This window comes from Erythrolamprus reginae, chromosome 2 (genome assembly GCF_031021105.1).
Source record: "Erythrolamprus reginae isolate rEryReg1 chromosome 2, rEryReg1.hap1, whole genome shotgun sequence".
Lineage (NCBI taxonomy): Eukaryota > Metazoa > Chordata > Lepidosauria > Squamata > Dipsadidae > Erythrolamprus > Erythrolamprus reginae.
Genome location: NC_091951.1, coordinates 36277821 through 36301162, shown reverse-complemented (window position 1 = coordinate 36301162; position 23342 = coordinate 36277821). Strand labels below are relative to the sequence as shown.

Below are 23342 nucleotides of genomic sequence, written 5' to 3'. Positions count from 1 at the left end.
ATGATGGTCAAGTGTCCATTGAATGTGCAGAAAGAGGAAATACATCATTTCAATTACTACAAGTCAGGAGATTTCCTGATTGATGCAATCATATCTACAACTAGCACTGTATTTCAACCATACATTTTCTTTAAACCTCCAATCAACAGATTTCAAAGGTAATTCCTGATATCTACATAAGCCTTGTGATTCATTGTATACTTTCTTGACTTTAAAAAGTATATATTAATGGTTTCCCTTTCGTGATACAGGGTTCTTTCCTGTCTTCATTTCCTTTAAGGAAAAGAATTAAATTGGGGATGGGGTGGCTCTTTGCAAAATAACTCTCTGTGATGCCAGGGAGACTTATTACCTTGGCTCTTAGCTAAAATCAAACTATTCCATTTTATTTTCTCATTCTCTTCAATATTCTTCTTGATGGTGCACCTATTTTTCTATCTCTCTTGTCCATCTGTCCATTATCTATCTGTCTGTCTGTATGTATGTCTGTCTATCTATCATCTATCCATCTATCTATCCATCCATCCTTCATCTATCATCTATTTATCTCTTTCTTTTTCTCTCTGTCTTCATCATCTCTATCTCTATCTCTGTTTTCTGTATCTCTATCTCTCCATTTGACTATCTCTCTATTTCCTCTCTCATCTTTTTCCTTCCTGGGCAAGTCTTCACAGGACAGAATAGAGAAAATAGATTTCTTTTTATTGGCAAGTGTGATTGGACACACAAGGAATTTGTCTTTGGTGCATCTGCTCTCAGTGTACATAAAAGAATAGATAAGTTCATTGAGAATCATAAGATGCAACACCTAATGATAGTCTGGGTACAAATAAGCAATCAAATCCTATTCTGAAACAATGTAAATAACGAGGATACAATAAGAAAGTTACAGTCACAATCATTATTGGGAGGAGATGGGAAATGTTGGCTTTCGGCTTTCTCTCATAAGGTGGCTTGTTGACAGGGGTGGGCTACTGCCTGGATGGAGGAGAGAATGCAGTGGGCTAGCAAAAATGGAGCTCCATCCCAGAGCACTCAATTTGCATTGAAAGATGTTGAAAGAAAATGCAGGGCATCCTGCATAAGCCATGCCCACAGTGTGGTAGTAAAAAATTTGGTAGCCCTTCAATGCTTGATGGCAATTTGGTCTCCAAAAGGAGGCTGGCTTTTGACTTTGTGTGGCAGCATCACCATCTTCCTGCTTATTCTTTTTGTTTAAATTAATGAAATCCTTAAAAATAAAAAAATAAAAAAGCCAAGGACAGGGGGGAAAAAGTCCTGGGTGTGTTTTATTTAAAGGCCCTGAAAACACCTTCTATCTGGTTAAAAAAGGAAATGAATGTGGCCATTTGTGCTGTTTCAAAAAAAAATCAATTTCTGGTAAATGGTTTTTACTTTATTCATATATGTCTTGACATAGAAATTTCTTATATACAGTAAGAAATTTCTTATATGCTACAGGAACATATTTAAAACATTAATATTAATAGTATGTAGCTATAGGATCATTGCAAGGTATTATGGTTAATATCTGACATGTCTAATATATAACAAAACCTTTATATGCTACAATTTTTAATATTGACATACCTAAATGTCATTAGACATCTATTTTTGAAAACTATGGAAATAAATTATTCTGTGCAGAATACTGTTTGAAAAGATAATAACAATAAAAGTACATTATTTTATCGCAAAGGAATATTAAGTTTAATATTCAGGATTTAATGACTCATATTGAATTGGGCAAGGGAAGGCTTTGTCATGGCTAGCAAATTATTGTTTTCTTCAGAGATTTGCTTCCTAAGAGGCAAAATTTACAAACACTATAGGCTACTGTGGAAGAACAATATGAAATAAATAAAAATTAAATTAAAAGATGTAAAAGTTGTCAGAATGGGCTCGTACTTTGCAGCCAAAAAAGTGATATTCTTAACAATTAGAAATAAAAAAATCCTAGAACAAATTCTTAAGAAAAAGAGAAAAGACTGTCTTTCTATAGGAATATGGTTCCTTAATGTGAATTTTAAATAAAACCAACCAGTTGCTCAGACATTTTATCCATGATTACCGTAGAATAATAATAGGTTTTGCTGTCGGAATGCCCCTCTAAGTCATTTAAGGAAAATAAAAGTTTGGATCAGGTCTAGAACTTCTAACTGGGGTCACTTTGACCTTGGAAAAAAAGCATGGGGAAGAAGGGCCTGCTTGTCTGAATGGAGTGTCAATGGGGCTGATCTTCTAATATCAAGACCCAAGAAAAGTCCATCACTGTAAATTAATGATACAGGGATCTTACACTTTTTTTTCATTGAACAATGAATTTCTGACAATATTTCCTGCATTACCTATGGTAGTGACCTTTTGATGTGATCCTGTCCTACTTTTCCCTTCAAGAGGCAAATCAGATTATTTTATACATAAAATGGGAACAGAACAAAACAGAACATATTTTTTTATTGGCCAAGTATGATTGCATAAAGACAAGGAATTTGTCTTTGACACATATGCTCCAGTGTACATAAAAAGACAAGGTACATTCTTCAAGAATCATAAAGTAGAAAACTTAATTATTGTCATAGGGTACAAACAAACAATCAAACCATATTAGGAAACAATATCAATATAAATTGTGAGTGTACCAGCAATGAAGTTACAGTCATACAGTTGTAAGTGGGAGGACAAGGGTGATAGGAATGATGAGAAGACTAATACTAATAGTAATGCAACTTTAGTGACTCGTTTGACAGTGTTGAGGAAATTATTTGTTTAGCAGAATGATGGCATTCAGGAAAAAATGTTCTTATGTCTAGCTCTGATGTGCAGTACTCTATAGCATCGTTTTGAGGGTAAGAGGTGAAGCAATTTATGTCCAGGGTGTGAGGGGTCTGTAAATAATTTCACCGCCCTCTTTTTGACTCATGCAGTATATAGGTCTTCAATGGAAGGCAGGCCGGTAACAATTGTTTTTTCTGCTGTTCTAATTATCCTCTGAAGTCTGTGTCAATCTTGTTTTGTTGCAGAACCAAATCATTCCAACATTGATTTCAGATTGTAGATTTCTGATCTTTCCACAGTAGATTCATAAGAGATCAATAAAAACGATTTCTTATAAATAATTTTAAAGGAAAAGCTTCAGAAATGTGATCTGTTTTTTTTAATGAATTCAACATGAAAAACTGAAAAACAAAATGAAACCTCTTCACTTGCAGTATATCCAGTATGAGCTTCTGGCATGTCCTGCCCTTCTTCTTTGTTCTTCATGAGATCAACCAGTCTCCAGAGCTGTTACCAAACATCAGCGTGGGCTACTGCATTAGAAATACACAAGAGGGTGATACATTTCATAACTATTGTTGGATTGCCCAGTTTCCAGACTAGACTCATAAGACAGCAATTCAATTGATCAGTTATAAATATGATAAAGAAGTAACTTCAGGAAATATGATGTGATTTTATTAATTGAAAATGAAAGCTCCACATTGAGATGAAAACCAACTAAAGTCTCTTATCTTGCAGTATACAGAGTATGAGCTTCTGGCACGTCCTGCCCTTCTTCTTTGCCACTTATGAGATCAACCAGAACCCAAAGCTCTTACCAAACATCACCCTGGGCTACAGCATCTATGAGAACTTTTTCAATGCAAGGATAACATATGAGGTCATGATAGATTTGCTTTCTACGGGGCAGGAGAATGTCCCAAACTATAGTTGTGGGAATCAAAATAATCTGTTGCCTCTGCTTGAAGGGACTGATTCTGGTCTCTTTGGTCAAATTTCCACCATGCTGAGCATCTACAAAATCCCACAGGTATGAATGAATACTGAATACTCACTCTGCAAATAGCCCCCAAAAGAAATAGCAATAGCACTTAGACTTATATACTGCTTCACAGTGTTTTACAGCCATCTCTAAGCAGTTTACAGCGTCAGCCTATTGCCCCCAACAATCTGGATCTTCATTTTACCCACCTAGGAAGGATGGAAGGATGAGACAAACTTGAGCCTGGTGAAATTTAAACTGCCAAGCTGCAGGCACCTGGCAGCCAGCAGAAATTGTCTGCAGTACTGCATTCTAATCATTACACTACTGCGGCTCAAATGGTCAGATAATAAATAAAATGAGTGAGTCAATGGAGCTTAAAGAAGCCCCGAAATGATATCGGGCATTCAAATAATTATTTCTTCAATCTGATATCCTTTTTTCAGCTGAATAAACCTTCATTCATAGTTCAACTGAAATGCTCTGAACCATCCTGCACATGAAATTTGCAACCTCTTTGCCAACCTTTTTTCTGCCACTTCTCAATGTCTTTCAATCACTATATTGGGAGGGAAAAACAGTGCATCTATCAGAAGAGTCAGACAGTGCATGCGAGAGAGAATTGGGGCCAGGAGGCTGGAGACCCCCCAAATGTGATCATGTCAGAGTCAGAGGGGGATATGATGGATCCTATTCTAGATGTCAGAGTTAGAAGAATGTGAGGGAGACAGGAGTATTTCCAGCAACGGAGATTGTGTCATCACAGGTAGCATAGAAGAGGAGGAGAAAGAGAAGTTTGTTGCAGAATTGCAATGTTCATTTCTGAGTAGAGAGAAATCTAAAAGCTAAAGTGTGTTTCAGTCTGCAACTTTACAAACATCTAGTCTTGGGAATCATTGTTTGTAACTGTTCACGTCAAGAGTTAATTGGTTGTAAATATGACCTTCTGTTGGACATTTATTATGAGTTGGATGCTGAATGCTTAAGTCTTGGCAAGAAAGTGCCATTTCTTTGAGTTCTTCACTGTTTGCAGCATGCTGCTTTGTAAATAGCTTTTTGTATACAGTGTTTCCTCAATTTTTGCGGGTTCAAACTTCGCGGAACGTCTATACCACGGTTTTTCAAAAATATTAATTAAAAAATACTTTACGGTTTTCCCCCCCTATACCACGGTTTTTCCTGCCCGATGATGTCATGTCATTGCCAAACTTTCATCTGCCTTTAAAAAACATTTTTTTTAATAAACTTTAATAAATAAACATGGTGAGTAATAATCTAAATGGTTGCTAAGGGAATGGGAAATTGTAAATTTAGGAGTTTAAAGTGTTAAGGGAAGGCTTGGGATACTGTTCATAGCCAAAAATAGTGTATTTACTTCCGCATCTCTACTTCGCGGAAATTCGACTTTCGCGGGCGGTCTCGGAACGCATCTCTTGCGAAAATCGAGGGAACACTGTATATTAATTTGGAGTTGAGTTTTAATTGGGGCTTAATTGCTGCTAATTGATAGAGCCAGTCAGAACACACCTGCCATAGGGAGCAAGAGGATTCTGTCCTTACAGTGCCACTCGCTAGCAGGACTCTTATTAGTGCATGTCCACCAACTTTATCATTATCAGTAGAATCTAAAGACCAATATAAAGAGCAGTAGAATCTAAAGACCAGTAGAATCTCAAGGCCACCACTATCAAGAAAGTCCCCAAGGGAAAAAAAATGACTGTTTATTCTTGGAGATTTTAATGCCAGAGTCAGAACCGATTATAGGGAGACCACAGCTGTGATATATGGATATCTGTAAGAGGGGTTTAAAGGCCTTGGGAATGGACATTAACAGCTGGGAAACCTTGACCTCTGATCATTCAGCTTGGAGGCTAATGGCGCAGCATGGCCTTCTCCATTTTGAGGAGACACTTATTCAGCAGGCTGAGACAAAGAGGCAGTCCTGGAACTAGCGAATTCTAGAGGCCAGGCAGATGGATTTGGAAGGGATTGCAACTCTTGGATTGATCTTTTTCGCCACACTAGATGCTGTTCTAGGAACTGTTTCTAGAGCACAATATCATAGTCTTTCAAGACTGAAGGTTGCCAATGACTAATGTTAATGTTGGATTTTTTTATTGCTTATGTTGTTTATAACCAGAGTGGAATTTTTGCGTAATGTTAATTTTTGATTTTTATCCATGTTTGTAGTAGGGCTTTCCTGATAAGATGACTTTGAAAATATTTATGAATTTTGTATTTGTCATCCCATATTGTGGCATGCCATCTTACTTTTATATCATGCCCCACGAGTTAATATTCTTTTGTTTTCTAGCACTATGCAGTTCCCAATTAGGTAATGCCAAACCATCTTTCTTTAAAGTATTGTAGGGGCTTCAATTTGATCCTAGGTTTCTTTCCTTGTCACATAAAATTTGACATCAGTTTATTTAAATTTTGGAAGAATGGCTTTTCTAAATTTCATGGAGCCACCTGAAATAGTGACCATCTATGTTTGTGGTTTGATGTAAAAACTCATTGTGAGCAATCCTATAATGCAACCAAAGTATTGGATTTCAGAAAAACAAATTTTAATGCAATGGGAGAATATTTAGATAATGAATTAAAGGGGAGGGATAAAATGGCAGGAGCGAGCATCCAGTGGACTGTATTAAAAAAGGCCATCTTAAAAGCCACTGGACTGTATGTAAGACAAATAACTAAAGGTAAAAGGAAGAAGAAACCGCTATGGTTTAGCAATGATGTAAGGGCTATAGTCAATGAAAAAAAGGCTGCCTATAGGAGGTATAAAGAGTCTGGAAGTATAGCTGATAGGGAGGTATATGAAATGAGACAGAAGGAGGCGAAACAGATAATATATGCTGCTAAAGCCTCAAAAGAGGAAGAAATTGCCAAATCTGTAAAGAAGGGGGATAAAACCTTCTTCAGATATATTAATGATAAGAAGAAGAAAAACTGCGGCATCACGAAGCTTAGTACCGGGAATAATACATGCATTAATGGGAATAAGGAGATCGCTGACCATTTCAATAGCTACTTCTGTTCAGTTTTCTCAAAAGACACCTTACAAAATAATACTATAGAGGGATATAGCATTGCTTCCAGCTGTACGGATTCAGCTCCAGTGATCTTAGAAGCCGATGTCTTAGAAGAACTTGAACGATTAAAGATAAATAAGGCAATGGGTCCAGATGGCATCCACCCCAGAGTTCTTAAAGAACTCAGATCTGTCATTGCTACCCCCCTGACTGATTTGTTTAACCAATCCTTGTTAACAGGAGAAGTTCCTGAGGATTGGAGAATGGCCAGTGTTGTGCCTATTCACAAGAAGGGCAGTAGAGAAGAAGCTGGTAACTACAGGCCAGTTAGCTTGACATCAGTTGTAGTTAAAATGATGGAGACTCTACTCAAAAAGAGGATAAATCAGCACATAAAAAACAATAACTTATTAGACCCAAATCAGCATGGCTTTACTGAAGGCAAATCATGTCAGACTAATCTCATTGATTTCTTTGACTATGTCACAAAGGTGTTGGATGAAGGTGGTGCCGTGGATATTGCCTACCTGGACTTCAGCAAAGCCTTTGATACGGTTCCACATAAAGAGCTGATAGATAAATTAGTGAAGATTGGACTTAATCCCTGGATAGTTCAATGGATTTGCAGCTGGCTGAAGCGTAGACATCAGAGAGTTATTGTTAATGGCGAGTATTCTGAGCAGAGTCAGGTTACAAGCGGTGTGCCACAAGGATCTGTTCTGGGTCCTATTCTTTTTAATATATTTGTGAGTGACATAGGGGAAGGTTTGGTAGGGAAGGTTTGCCTATTTGCCGATGACTCTAAAGTGTGCAATAGGGTTGATATTCCTGGAGGCGTCTGTAATATGGTAAATGATTTAGCTTTACTAGATAAATGGTCTAAGCAATGGAAACTGCAGTTTAATGTTTCCAAATGTAAAATAATGCACTTGGGGAAAAGGAATCCTCAATCTGAGTATTGTATTGGCAGTTCAGTGTTGGCAAATACTGAAAAAGAAAAGGATTTAGGGGTAGTGATTTCTGACAGTCTCAAAATGGGTGAACAGTGCAGTCAGGCGGTAGGGAAAGCAAGTAGGATGCTTGGCTGCATAGCTAGAGGTATAACAAGCAGGAAGAGGGAGATTATGATCCCACTATATAGAATGCTGGTGAGACCACATTTGGAATACTGTGTTCAGTTCTGGAGACCTCACATACAAAAAGATATTGACAAAATTGAACGGGTCCAAAGACGGGCTACAAGAATGGTGGAAGGTCTTAAGCATAAAACGTATCAGGAAAGACTTAATGAACTCAATCTGTATAGTCTGGAGGACAGAAGGAAAAGGGGGGACATGATCGAAACATTTAAATATATTAAAGGGTTAAATAAGGTCCAGGAGGGAAGTGTTTTTAATAGGAAAGTGAACACAAGAACAAGGGGACACAATCTGAAGTTAGTTGGGGGAAAGATCAAAAGCAACATGAGAAAATATTATTTTACTGAAAGAGTAGTAGATCCTTGGAACAAACTTCCAGCAGATGTGGTAGATAAATCCACAGTAACTGAATTTAAACATGCCTGGGATAAACATATATCCATCCTAAGATAAAATACAGAAAATCGTATAAGGGCAGACTAGATGGACCATGAGATCTTTTTCTGCCGTCAGACTTCTATGTTTCTATGTTTCTATGAAACAAGAATACAATTTTTGGTAATATGTTCATTCCTATAACCAAAATCTGTCCCATTAGTAAAAGTTTTTAAATGTTTGAATTAATTTGTTGCAATTATCCTCTTTTATTGAGGCATACTTTTCCATCAATAATATCCCTAGGCATTTTTTCTTTTTGCCTATTTGAAAATTTGTTTCTTGTTCTAATTCTGATTTTAGTCATATTTTTAGTAATTTTGTTTTCATTTTTGTTTGTTTTTTAGTCCTGCTTCATTACCAAATTCTTTAATTGTTATAAATAAATTTGATCTGAGCTCCAAAGGTTCTTCTAAAATGAACACTAGGTCATCAGCAAATTCATGTAATTTATATTCTTCTTTAATTTTTAAGCCTTTACTACTAGTATCTGGATTCACCATCATTCTAATTAACAAGCATTCTAATGTTAAAATAAACAAAAGTGGTTAAAGAGGACATCCTTATTTTATTCCCTATTTCCACATTATTGGTCAATTCACCATTTATTGTTATTCTCACCTTTTGTTTATCATACATTCTGTCAATTATTTTTAAGAATTTGTGACCAAATTTCACATGTTCCAATTGTAGTTTTATAAATTCCCAATTTATATTGTCGAATGCCTTTTGGGCATATAGGAAAATCAAAGCAAGTTGTTTCTCTGGGTGTGCTTCATAATATTCCAGTATGTTTAAATAATTGTGTTGTGTTTGATTTGTCTATTAGGGAGAAAACCATTTTGATCCAAATATATGTATTTATTTAAAATCTTTTTAATTTCAGGATAAGTGTGATTATAGCTTCTGTCCAGGATGATGGAATTTTTGCTTCCTCTAATGTCTTGTTATTTGTTTCCAGTAAAATTTGTTCTATTGATTCTAGAGTACTTTTATAGACTTCCACTGGAATGCCGTCAGGGCCAGGAGCTTTATTATTTTTTTTGTTTTTTCAATATAATTTCTAATTTTGTCATAGCAATGTATTTATTTAACATCATTGTCAAATGCCTGTAATTTATATTCTCCTTCTTTAATTTTTAAGACTTTAGTATCTGGATTTAGTATCTGAGCTGCCCCAAGTCTTTGGAGAAGGGTGGCATACAAATCTAAACAACAACAACAACAACAACAACAACAACAACAACAACAATAATAATAATAATAATAATAATAATAATAATAATAATAATAATAATAATAATAATAATAATAATAAGCCACCACAAACCTTTAGAGAGGGGCCGCATATAAATCCAATATTGGATTTTTTAGTTTTGCTGTTAAATATTTCTTAATTTCTTCCACTTCTATACTGTTTTGTTTATTAATATATAAGCACTTAATTTTGTCCTTAAAAACAAAGCAATCAACCATCTTTTCTTAAATAGATCAATTATGGGATCATCAGCCACTTTCCACAGCAGAAACATAATTTCCCTTTTTTCTACCGAGTGACTCCAAAACAAGAAGCTTCTCACTTGGCAATTATCAAACTGCTCCTGCATTTACGATGGACGTGGATCGGCCTCACTGCACTGGACAATGAAAGTGGTGAAAAGTTCAGAAGAACTTTTATCCCAGCAGCCATAACAAAAGGGGTCTGTGTTGCCTTCTCAGAAAGTTTACCCATGATTATTAAAGAGGGAAATAACAAGAAAATCCAACAATATTTTAGCGACGCTAAAGTAAAAACTATTGTTTGTCAATTAAACTTTCAGGCCACATTAATACTAGCAGTAGTAATAAGAGAAATTGAAAATAGCAAAATCCTGTTTGGGGAAAAAGTATGGATTGCCACAGCTTTGTCTGATATAAGTGTGAGATTTTTTTACCGATTGCTTAATCTCCAGCATAACTATCTTTTGTTATCCTTCACAACTCAGACAAAGAAAAAGACACAATATTATGATTTTGATTCACATTACTTTGCTACAATGAATTTTGGGGAAGCGGCATTTCAGTGTTCTTATTCAAGTCCTTTTTTTTCGAAGAAAGTTTGGAATATATGCCTGGAAAAAGAGAGTTGGGAAACCCCACCCCAAGATCTGGTTGAAAAAATCCTATCTGAAGATGGCTCCAGTATTTCGGCAACAATCCGGGTTCTGGCCTCGGTCCTCAGTGCTGCCTTTTTCTCCCAAATGAGTAAGACGAGGATGCGTGTTGGGAACCATCCAACACAACAGATGATACAGCCATGGCAGGCAAGATTTCTATTACAAAATTCCACTAATAGTTTCCTTTCAGTTCTTAAATGTTATGTTAGATATAAGCAAGGATAGATAGGGATAAAGGGGAATTCTAATAACAACTATCAGTTTCTAATACCTTTTCTGGAGGTTTAGAGAGAATGAGACAATTTTTGTTATTGAATCTTCTAGACCAGTGATTCCCAACCTTTTTTTGGCCATATCCCACCATTTGTTCTGTGACCAGGTTCTTAAGTAGAAAAGTTTGTAAGAAGCAGCAATCAATGTAAAAGCAAATAATTCATGCGATTGGGGAAACCACAGGGAGGATGGAGGCCCTGTTTCCTCCCAGGAGATTCCTACAGAGGCCCCACAGAGGATTCTCCCTGCCTTTTCTAGCCCTGTTTCCTCCCAGGAGATTCCAAGAGAAGCCCCATGGAGGCTTCTCCTTGCCTTTTCCAGTTACAGTTTTGGAGATTTGAGTTTGTAAGTGGAAAATGGTTTTTGAGAAGAGGCAAAAAAGTCTTGAACACCTGGTTCTTATTGAGAAAAGTTTGTAAGTAGAGGCATTCTTAGATAGAGCTACCACTGTATTTGTGAAATAAATAAGTAGCAGATGCCTCAGTAACCAGTGTATTCTATGTTAAACTCCAATATTGGTCTGATGTAGTAACGGCACTGAAAAAAGTGACTTATGACCAGTTTTCACAGTTATGACCATTGCAGAAGCCCCATGATCATATGATCAAACTTCAGATGCTTGACAACTGTTTCATACATACAACCATTGCAGCGTCCCAGGGTCATGTGATCATTTTTTGCAACCTCCTGAAAAGCAAAGTCAATGGATAAGCCAGATTCACATAATAACCAGTGTACTAACTTATCACTTGCGGTGATTCACTTAACATCTGTGACAAGAAATGTGATAAATTGGGGTAACATTCACTTAACATATATTTTGGGCTCAATTGTGATCATGTCAAAATTACGTGTATTTGTGAAAAAAATAAGTATCCGATGCCACAGTAACTACTGTATTCTGTCTTAAATTCCAATATTGGTCTGATGTTCAAGTCCAAGAGAGGTAAAAATTCAGATGGGTGAAAGCAAAAAACCATGTCTATTCCCTCTGAGGACTGAGTCTGAACTGGGGCCAACTGCAGTTTATTGTTTCCAAATGTAAAATAATGCACTTGTAAAATAATGCACAATCTGAAGTTAGTTGGGGGAAAGATCAATAGCAACGTGAGAAAATATTATTTCACTGAAAGAGTAGTAGATCCTTGGAACAAACTTCCAGCAGACGTGGTTGGTAAATCCACAGTAACTGAATTTAAACATGCCTGGGATAAACATATATCCATTGTAAGATAAAATACAGGAAATAGTATAAGGGCAGACTAGATGGACCATGAGGTCTTTTTCTGCCGTCAGTCTTCTATGTTTCTAAGATGGCAGATGGAGCTTCACAAATGATTGACAGGCTCAGTCCTCATTCTGATTCAGAGGTTTGCAGCTGCAGAATGCCTAATTGGGTGCAGCTCTGCAGCTCTGGAATGTGAGTGTGGGATCGAGTGAAATTATGCTTTCTGCACCTGTGCAAAATCGCACACAGGGATGCATGTACAGGTGCATTTTAGTGATGTTATTTGCTTCTACTGGAAGGGTGCTTCTACTAGGCATATCGTGGGCAGCCTGCCCCTGTCCACACTTCAAGAGATTATGGCTTCATTAAATTAAAAATTTTGTAAAACAGAGCAGGCAAAAATAATGAACAGAAAAAATTATGTATATGTGTTTATGTATGAGAGAGAAAGAGACAGAAAGAATGGGAGAGAGAGTGGGTGAGGGAAAGGGAGATTTAGAGAAAGAGGGAAGAAAAGAGTGAGAAAGAAAATGATCTTTCTGTCACAGACAGACAGAGGCACTGAGCTGAATATCCACTTTTGACGTGGCTCAAAAGAGAATGCATACATGGCAAGTGTGATTCTCCATGTCTTTTCAGCTCCATCCTTTTCTTAGAAACTTCCAGGCTTACAATCTTTCTGTGGATGATGTTAATTTGGATGAGGCTGGTATTCCTGTTGCTGACTTTGATATCATGGACTGGGCAGTGTTTCCTAACAAGTCTTCGGCTGGGGTGAAAATAGGGACTATTGAAAAAGAAGAAGGGTCTTCAGAGATCAAGTTCTCTATTGATGAGAGTTTCATCATATGGCCAACTTCTTTTAACCAGGTAACCAGATCTGCCTGTATGTGGATGTTATTATTTGTCCATTCCTATGTATCCATCTGCTTTTGTATCAGTCTTCCCACTTTGATGCAGTCTCTAGGCTAATGAAAAAAAAACAACTGGTGGAAGGAGATGCTATTGTTCAGGGGTGAAATCCAGCAGGTTCTGACAGGTTCTGGAGTGCCAGTAGTAGAAATTTTGAATAGTTCAGATAACTGGTAGTGGAATTTTGAGTAGTTTGAAGAACTGGCAAATACCACCGGTGGGAAGCCAATGGGGATTTTGCAATATCCTTCCTCTGCCAAGCCCACCAGGGCACACTATGTCCACCAAGCCACACGCATAGAACCAGTAGTAAAAAAAAAAGGATTTCATCAAAAGGTGTTCATTTCTGGTCACCACACTTCAAAAAAGACATTGAAACTCTGGAGAAGATGCAGAAAAGAGCAACCAAAATGATCAGGGGTCTAGAAACCAAGACTTACGAAGAGAGACTGCGGGAACTGGGCATGGATAGCCTAGAGAAAAGGAGGGCCAGAGCGGACATGATAGCAGTCTACAGGTATACAAGGGGTTGCCACAGAGAGGAGGTGATCACTTTATTCTCCAGGGCACTGGAGGGCCAGACGAGGAACAATGCCTGGAAGCTGACCAAGGAGAGATTCAACCTGGAAATAAGGAAGAACTTCCTGATGGTCAGAACGATCAACCAGTGGAACAACCTACCAGCAGATGTTGTGAACTCCAATACTCTGGACATTTTTAAGAGGAAATTGGACTGCCATTTGGCTAGGATGCTATAGGTTTCCTGCTTAGGCAGGGGGTTGGACTTGATGACCCGAATGGTCCTTTCCAACTCTATCAATAAACAAACAAACAAACAAACAAACAAATAAATCACTGCTATTATTTCTCCTAGATGTCTTCTGGATTGCTAACTGTGGAAATACTAGCATTGTTCTAGGTTAGCATTTTGGCTAGTCCAATGATGCTTGTTCCTTGTAAGAAAGCCAAGGAACCATACAATTCCCTTGGATCCTGAGGAACTTACCTCAGAGCAGGTAACTCAGTACAGTCCTTGGAGCTCTATCAGCATGATTGCTTACAGATATTTTATTATCCAGCTTGATAGCATTCTCAGTGCACTGATGATAGCATCATGTTCCATAGATTATGTTATCTAGTCCGATAATGAAATGTCTACAAGGAAACAACCATATCAAAGTACACCAAGGACTCCACATTTCATCCTTGAACTACACATATTTATTCTGTTGGATCTCTTTCAGTGCTAGTTCCAATTGCAAATTCAGAATAGAGCTGGAGTTTCTTCCAATTTAATTTCTTGCTCAAGTGAGAGACACTATACTAGTGATGGTGACCCTTTTTGGCAATGAGCGCCCAAACCAGAATGTGCATGCATTCCGGAGTGCTGGAAAGCTGAAGACCAGGTGGCCAGCATACATGAATGCACTGGAAATCCAAAGACCGGAAACCCAAAGACCAGGCATGCATGGTTTCTGGCACAAGACCAGTTGGCCAACATGCATGCACCTGACAGAAACCAAAAGACCAGCTGGCAATGGTGCATATGCCCACAAAGAGGGTTCTGCATGCCACCTCTGCCATGCATGCCATAGGTTTGTCGTCACAGCCCTATACCATTCAAACGTGTGGCTGTCAGTCTCTTCTTAAATTTTTTTATTGATGAAGCATCCATTTCTGAAGACAGCCTCTTCCATTAATTGTTCTCTCTGTTAGGAAGTTTTTTCTTTAATTTAAGGTTGCTTCTCTCCTTGATTAGTTTTCATCCATTGTTTCTTGTCCTGCCCTCTGGTGCTTTAGAAAATAAGTTGACCACCTCTTCTATCTAGCAGCCCCTCAAATCCAGAATGTAGCCGCGTGTGACATCATGGGTATACCTCGGTACACCCATATAACACCTATGCTCCACGAGCTGCATTGGCTACCCATTATCTCCGATCACAATTCAAGGTATTGGTTATCACCTATAAAGCTCTACATGGCTTAGGGCCAGACTATCTAAGGGACCGTCTCCTGCCGCGTACCACCCAGAGACCAATAAAATCACACAGGGTTGGCCTCCTCCAGGTTCTGTCAACTAAGCAAACCAGGTTGGCAGGACTATGGGGGAAGGCTTTCTCTGTGGCCACCTCGGCTCTATGGAACCAACTCACCCCCCATGTCCATACTGCTCACACCCTACTGGCCTTCTGAAAGGCCACAAAGACCTGGGGAGCCATGAAACTGACATCTGTAATGGCCAATTATACTTACCTGGATCAATTGAGTTATGGGTTTTTAAAATTACGGTTTAAAATTTTAGATTTTCCTTATTTGACTTCTTTTTATTTCTTCTTTTGTATTGTATTGTATTTTTATATTGTAAGCTGCCCTGAGTCCTTCGGGACTGCGCAGCATAGAAGTCAAACAAACAAACAAACAAACAAACAAACAAACAAACAAACACTGGAATAGTTTTATCAAGTCCCTCCTGATCCTTCTTTTCTCTAGACTAGCCAAACCCAAATCCTGCAAACTGTTCTTCATATGTTTTAGTCTCCAGATTTTTAATCTTCTTAATTGCTCTTCTTTGCATTTTTCCAAAATCACAACATCTTTTTTGTAATGTGGTGACCCGATGTAAAACCTTGATTATCTTCACATTAAATTTTATTTTGTTGGATAGGGCTCATTGTTCAAGCCTGCCCAAGCTCCTTTTGGATGCTGAGCTTGTCTTTTGAAGTGTTGGCTATTACTGCCAGTTCAGTGTCATCTGCAAATTTGATGAGTTCCCCTTCTACTCCCTGATCTAAGCCATTTATAAAGGTATTGAAGAGTACCGGGCCTTCGATGGAACCTTATGAAACCCCACTGCTTACTTTCTTCCATGTAAATGTTGCATCATTACTTGTACTACTTGTTGAGTATGGTTGATTAGACAGTTACAAATCCATCTAGTGATAATGCTGTCTATTTCACATTTTTAAGCTCACAAGAAGTAGGTTGTGGTCTACTTTGTTGAATATCTTTCTGAGATCTAAATATATTATATCCATACCATTTCATGGTGTACAAACAGAAGCCTAAAAATGTTTGGACAGGAGAGCCATTAGTCTTTCATATGCTGCAGAAATCATCCAAACAGAAATATTTTAATTATGTTTGAGAAAAGATCTTAAAAGTAACTTCTGAGTTCATGAACTCATCTTTGCATTGACTTCCACTTTTAAAATGAATTCCCAAACCATACATTTCCATAATTTTCGTTCTGTTTAGAAGGCCCCTTTTTCTAGGTGTACAAAAAGTTGCCTCCCAGGATACACCAAGCTCACAAGAGAAGGTGAACCGGTGTGCTGCTACTACTGTTCTCCATGCACGGAAGGAACAATCTCTATGCAGGAAGGTAGGTGGCTCAAGGATAAAAAATATACAACCACCTTTTGTTCTTGAGACATATATATTAACCAAGATTTAATCTCCTATGCCAGTATGCTGCCTCCATCCTCAGGAAACAGGGGGGGGGGAGAGATACAGCAGTGTTTGGTATTCAATAAAAGAAAGATTTTATCACTTCCAGTTGACTTTGCAGTGAGAACGGCTGCAAAATAGAAACATAGAAACATAGAAGTCTGACGGCAGAAAAAGACCTCATGGTCCATCTAGTCTGCCCTTATACTATTTTCTGTATTTTATATTAGGATGGATATATGTTTATCCCAGACATGTTTAACCCTGCTGTTCTGTTTCGGGTCTATTTGACCCGAAGCCAAGTTTGAGTCCCTGTAAAAAAATTTCCCTGCATATCTGAAACTTGAAATTTCATGACTATTCATCATTTCAGGGGTTCTCTCTATGAGAATTTTTTTTGGGGGGTGGGGGGCTTAGTTTTTGCTGGGCAAAATAAGTTACAAATCTTCTGTTCCCGGGTCACCCTGACCCGGACTGAAAACTCTTCATTTGCAGTGCTTATGTTTGGTCTTTTTGAAAGCTTTTTTCACTTGGAAAGTAGTCTGAACATTTCTGCACACAATGATATGAAAATTGAAATGAAAAAAGTAAATCTTATTGGTTTATTTTGCTGATATAATGCACGCCCCCCCCATTTTTGTGAAAGTTTTTTCAATTTATGGATAGTTTTGCTTGCAAAATGCATTCTATTTTACTGAAGTTGGTGTGGGATTGGTAGCTTGAACATTTCTGAATATAAGAAAAATATAAAGGAACTGAAAAAAAAAGCTAACCCCGCCCCCTGGGCAGCCAGAAAGCTCCTTTGGGAAGGCGGCCGCAGGGGGAGGAGGTGGAGAGACAGGATAACTTTGCACCGCTTCGGAGCCCATTTCTGTCGGGACACCTCCCACCCCAGCACTTTGAATCCCGCCGGCCAAGAGCACTCGGACAGAAGCTTCTGCCAGACACGGGCGATGAGGGGGAAGCTTCTGCCTGAGTGCTCTTGGCCGGCGGGATTCAAAGTGCTGGGGTGGGGGTGTCCCGACAGCCCCCCACCCCACCCCAGTGCTTCGCCTCCCGCTGGGCAAGAGCGCTCGGGTGGCAGCTTCTGCCAGACACGGGCAATGAGCGGGACGAGCGGCGCGGAAGCCGATGGCTGTGGCAGCTGCTGCAAGAGGCTTCCGCGCCGCTCGTCCCACTCATTGCCTGTGTCTGGCAGAAGCTTCTGCCCGAGTGCTCTTGGCCGGCGGGATTCAAAGTGCTGGGGTAGGGTGGGGCTGTCGGGACACCTCCCACCCCAGCACTTTGAATCCCGCCGGCCAAGAGCACTCGGGCAGAAGCTTCTGCCAGACACGGGCGATGAGGGGGAAGCTTCTGCCCGAGTGCTCTTGGCTGGCGGGATTCAAAGTGCTGGGATGGGGGGTGTCCCGACAGCCCCCCCCCACCACAGTGCTTTGCCTCCCGCTAGGCAAGAGTGCTCTGGTGGCAGCTTCTGCCAGACACGGGCAATGAGCAGGACGAGCGGCGTGTAAGCCGGTGGCCGTGGCAGCTGCTGCAAGCGGCTTCCGCGCCGCTCGTCCCGCTCATTGCCCGTGTCTGGCAGAAGCTTCTGCCCGAGTGCTCTTGGCCGGCGGGATTCAAAGTGCTGGGGTGGGGGGGGAGCTGTCGGGACACCTCCCACCCCAGCACTTTGAATCCCGCCGGCCAAGAGCACTCGGGCAGAAGCTTCTGCCAGACACGGGCGATGAGCGGGATGTCACTTCATTCCTCCACGTCACTTTGCCGCTTCGCCGCTCCTTGTGGCTGGGGGGGGGGGGAGTTAGGAAGGTCCTACTTCTCCCCCCCCCAGCCAAAAACTCAAAGCCTATCTCCTGCCGCACGGCTGTTTTAAAAGGTGACAGCCGGGCGGCAGCGTTTTTTTGCGGGTTTTTTTTGTTGTTGCACGGATTAATTGACTTTACATTGTTTCCTATGGGAAACAATGTTTCGTCTTACGAACCTTTCGTCTTACGAACCTCCCCCCGGCACCAATTAAGTTCGTATCTTAAGGTACCACTGTATTTGGAATATCCTTTTGAAAATCAACCACATTGTAGCCAGAGAACTAATTTTATGAAACAAATCCATTTTACTAAAAAAAAAAGTATGTAAGTTTGAAATTAACAGCATAATTTTTATATAAATTGAAATAATTGAACATGGGGGGAGGCATACATTTATGTGCAAAATAAACCAATATGCATCAATTTTTCCAGTTCAATTTTCATATCATTATGTTCAGAAATGTTCAAGCTACCAATCCCACACCAACTTTAGTAAAATAGAATGTATTTTGCTAGCAAAATTATCCATAAAGTGAAGACTATTTAAAAAAACGGGGGGGGGGCGTGCATTTCATCAACAAAATAAACCAATATGCATCAATTTTTCCAGTTCAATTTTCATATCATTATGTTCAGAAATGTTCAAGCTACCAATCCCACACCAACTTTAGTAAAATAGAATGTATTTTGCAGGCATAATTATCAATAAACCTAAAAAAAATTCACAAAAACGGGGGGCAAGCATATTTATGTGCAAAATAAACCAATAAGGATTAATTTCTTCAGTTCAATTTTCATATCATTGTGTGCAGAAATGTTCAGACTACTTTCCAAGTGAAAAAAGTATTCAAATTGACCAAACATAAGCACTGCAAATGAAGAGTTTTCGGTCCGGGTCAGGGTGACCCGGGAACAGAAGATTTGTTACTTTTCTTAAACAGAACAGCAGGGTTAAATTCAGTTACTGTGGATTTATCTACCACGTCTGCTGGAAGTTTGTTCCAAGGATCTACTACTCTTTCAGTAAAATAATATTTTCTCATGTTGCTTTTGATCTTTGCCCCAACTAACTTCAGATTTTGTCCCCTTGTTCTTGTGTTCACTTATTAAAAAACTTCCCTCCTGGACCTTATTTAACCCTTTAATATATTTAAATGTTTCGATCATGTCCCCCCTTTTCCTTCTGTCCTCCAGACTATACAGATTGAGTTCATTAAGTCTTTCCTGATACGTTTTATGCTTAAGACCTTCCACCATTCTTGTAGCCCGTCTTTTGGACAATTTTGTCAATATCTTTTTGTAGGTGAGGTCTCCAGAACTGAACACAGTATTCCAAATGTGGTCTCACCAGCATTCTATACAGCAGGATCATAATCTCCCTCTTCCTGCTTGTTATACCTCTAGCTATGCAGCCAAGCATCCTACTTGCTTTCCCTACCGGGGAATGAGCTCTGCTGGGGAGCTCTGCTGGGTTCCATGAAATGCTGGGGAGCCTTATGGGGTTATGTCTTCCTGGAGGGGAGGTGAAGAAAGGAGACACACTTTGTCGATTATGAGGAAACTGCAATTTCCTCGCTGATCCAAAAAAACCTCTCCCCTAAGGGCAGCAGGGACAATGGCCATTTTTTATCAGTAACAAGCTGGGACAACCAGGGCACTAAAATCTTGTGCTGGAGCAGTGTGTACATAGAGCAGTGTAACTGGGTGAGAAAATTTCCAACTGCTACTTAAGAGAGTTAACCTTAATTAAAAATCCTCTGACCTCCCAAAAATTATCTCCAAATGTTTAAAAAAGTGGTGATTGAATTTATGGAGAAAGTTGAAAGATTAAAGACTAAAGAGAAAGTGTAAAAATTAAAGATTAAAGATTTAGAAGTAAAAGAAAAAAACCTAAAGAGTGACTTAAAAATAGAAAACCTGAAAATAACTTTGTGAAATGTTACTATTGGGAGAAATTGTTTTTCTAAACTCTATTTCTAACTTCCCTGAATGATCAGCTGTTTTGATTTTTATATTATGTGGAAGGCTGGAATTGGGAATAGGATAGCCATCCACTGGAGGAAGAAGACTACTGCAACATGTATAATTTAAAAGAAAGTGGGGAGAGAAGTGCTTGATCTTGACACACCTTACTACTGTGAATGCTGGGAAATATTTACTGAGCCTTTTGAAGATTCAGGATGCAAATTAAATTGAAATGAAAAGCGGATTTGTAAGACTTGAAGGAACAAAAGAAGGAAAAATAAATAAGACTTTAAAATGTGAACAATTGAAAAGGTGTAAATTGGAAACTATAAAAACTGAAAAGCACAAATTAATAGAAAATATGTGGACTTGGAGGGATAACTTTGGGATTGACCAAATCTTATTAAAAAGTGATATTTTCTAGATTTTCAGTTATTGGGAGATTGGGACATTAGACCTATATTAACTTGTTACAAATTGATCCAGTAGGAGACAATAAAGTTCTATGAAGTTCTATTTCTATCTAGAAATAACAACAAAGAATTATAAAACATTGATGGGAATATTTAAAGATAAAGATGTGAAAGTAGAAGGCTCTCAACAAATGATGAGTAAAGATGAATATAACATACAGGAAGTGATCTGAGAAATTAGAAGGAGTGGTGTAAGAGTCAAAGCAAAATAAAATACAAAAAAAAGTTAAAATGAGATAAAAATACCAAAAAGACAGCAATCATAAATATTAAAAATCAAATAGATAATATTCTAAGTGCTTAAAACAGAATGTAATATGGTAAATGATTTAGCTTTACTAGATAAATGGTCAAAGCAATGGAAACTGCAGTTTAATGTTTCCAAATGTAAAATAATGCACTTCGGAAAAAGGAATTCTCAATCTGAGTATTGCATTGGCAGTTCTGTGTTAGCAAAAACTTCAGAAGAGAAGGATTTAGGGGTAGTGATTTCTGACAGTCTCAAAATAGGTGAGCAGTGTGGTCGGGCGGTAGGAAAAGCAAGTAGGATGCTTGGCTGCATAGCTAGAGGTATAACAAGCAGGAAGAGGGAGATTGTGATCCCCTTATATAGAGCGCTGGAGTACTGTGTTCAGTTCTGGAGACCTCACCTACAAAAAGATATTGACAAAATTGAACGGGTCCAAAGATGGGCTACAAGAATGGTGGAAGGTCTTAAGCATAAAACGTATCAGGAAAGACTTAATGAACTCAATCTGTGTAGTCTGGAGGACAGAAGGAAAAGGGGGGACATGATCGAAACATTTAAATATGTTAAAGGGTTAAATAAGGTTCAGGAGGGAAGCGTTTTTAATAGGAAAGTGAACACAAGAAGAAGGGGACACAATCTGAAGTTAGTTGGGGGAAAGATCAAAAGCAACGTGAGAAAATATTATTTTACTGATGGACCATGAGGTCTTTTTCTGCCGTCAGTCTTCTATGTTTCTATGTTTCTAATGATAAATATATTTTTATGTTTTTTAAAAATGCAATAAAGGAGCAAAGAACACCTTCACCCTGCCTCTAGTCAGTTGGTCATGAGATGTAAAATGTTACTGAATCATTAGCTAAAAGGTAATTCATGTTTTCCAGATGCAGCACATTGTGAAAAGTGTCCATATAAACAGCATTCGAACAATAAGCGAGATCAGTGTGTCCCCAAAATCATAACTTTCCTGTCCTACAAAGAAATGTTAGGTCTTATGCTGGCTATCACAGCCTTATTTTTCTCTCTGATCACTGCCTTAGTTCTGGAAATCTTCATTAAATACCGAGAAACCCCCATAGTCAAAGCCAACAACCGGGATCTCACCTACATTCTCCTGGTTTCTCTCCTGCTTTCCTTTTTGACCTCCCTTCTATTCATTGGTCAGCCCCATAAAGTGACTTGCCTTCTTCAACAAATCACCTTCAGTGTGGTTTTCTCAGTTGCTGTCTCTTCCTTGCTGGCCAAGACAATCATGGTGGTGGTGGCATTTTTGGCCACAAAACCAGAGAGCAGGATGAGGAAATGGTTGGGGAAAAGTCTGGCCAACTCCATTGTCTTGTCCTGTTCTGGAGTTCAGGTTGGCATCTGCCTTACATGGTTGGGAATCTCTCCCCCATTTCCACATTGGGACTTACATTCTCAACCAAGAGAGATCCTCCTGCAATGTAATGAAGGTTCAGTCATCATGTTCTACACTGCTCTTGGCTACATGGGCTTTTTGGCTGCCATATGCTTCTTTGTGGCTTTCCTGGCCCGCAAGCTTCCAGGGACTTTCAATGAAGCCAAGTGGATCACTTTCAGCATGCTGGTTTTCTGCAGTGTTTGGATTTCCTTTGTCCCCACCTACTTGAGCACCAAAGGGAAATATATGGTGGCTGTGCAGATATTTTCCATTCTGTCCTCCAGCGTTGGTTTACTGGGATGTATTTTTCTCCCCAAATGTTACATCATAATTATGAGACCTGACATGAACACTAAGGGACATCTAATAATGAAAAACAATGAGGGATCTTGATTTTCAAAGTTTTTTTGTTACCCAAATTATTTTTAAGATAAAATAGGATAGTTGGAAATAGAACCTTTCTTTGTTTTATATATTCTAAAAACTGTTTCTCTCACATGAAGTCTCAATTATAACTAATGTAATAAAATATACTAGAGATGTATAAGAGGCCATTTTCTTTTGAATCATTAAAAGCAATATTTAAATATATTAGAGGGCATTATAGAAACACATTTGCATCATCTAATGTTTAGAAGATACGACAATTGTTTGCTAATCTTTATGAAGTTTTGATATGTTTTGTTTTCTTTCTTTTTATGTCCTATTGTTATGGATTGTGGTTTTCTTCCTCTGCGTGGACAATGATTTATTTTATGCCATCACATATTTCCCCAGATCACCTGGGACAATCTATTCATTGATTTGGGGTGGGGGGAGTTGCTAGCATAGAGGAGGTTATTGATATTTGTTGAAGCAATACAGAACTTTTTTCTAATCCAAATTCTCTTAATATCCTTTTACTAAAGAGCATGAATAAATAGGAACAGAGTAATGCTGTCTTGTCTCACTTCTTTACCATCATGGAATTGTTTCAATTTGCCCTATCCTATCCTGTTCAGAATTCTTGTGCTGTGTGTAGGTTTCTCATGGGGACAATTTGATACTGTATGATTCTCATTT

The 23342-nt window shown here is 38.7% G+C and overlaps 1 protein-coding gene across 1 annotated transcript; it reads left to right on the top strand.

Annotated features, from left to right (window-relative positions):
• LOC139159364 (vomeronasal type-2 receptor 26-like) lies at window positions 1–22673 on the top strand. The gene is made up of 6 exons (XM_070736684.1): window positions 1–158; window positions 3520–3811; window positions 9866–10162; window positions 12672–12902; window positions 16200–16326; window positions 21763–22673. Exons 1-6 carry the CDS (start codon window positions 1–3, stop codon window positions 22671–22673), a joined length of 2016 nt encoding a protein of 671 aa, XP_070592785.1.
• The last annotated feature ends 669 nt before the right edge of the window (window positions 22674–23342 follow it).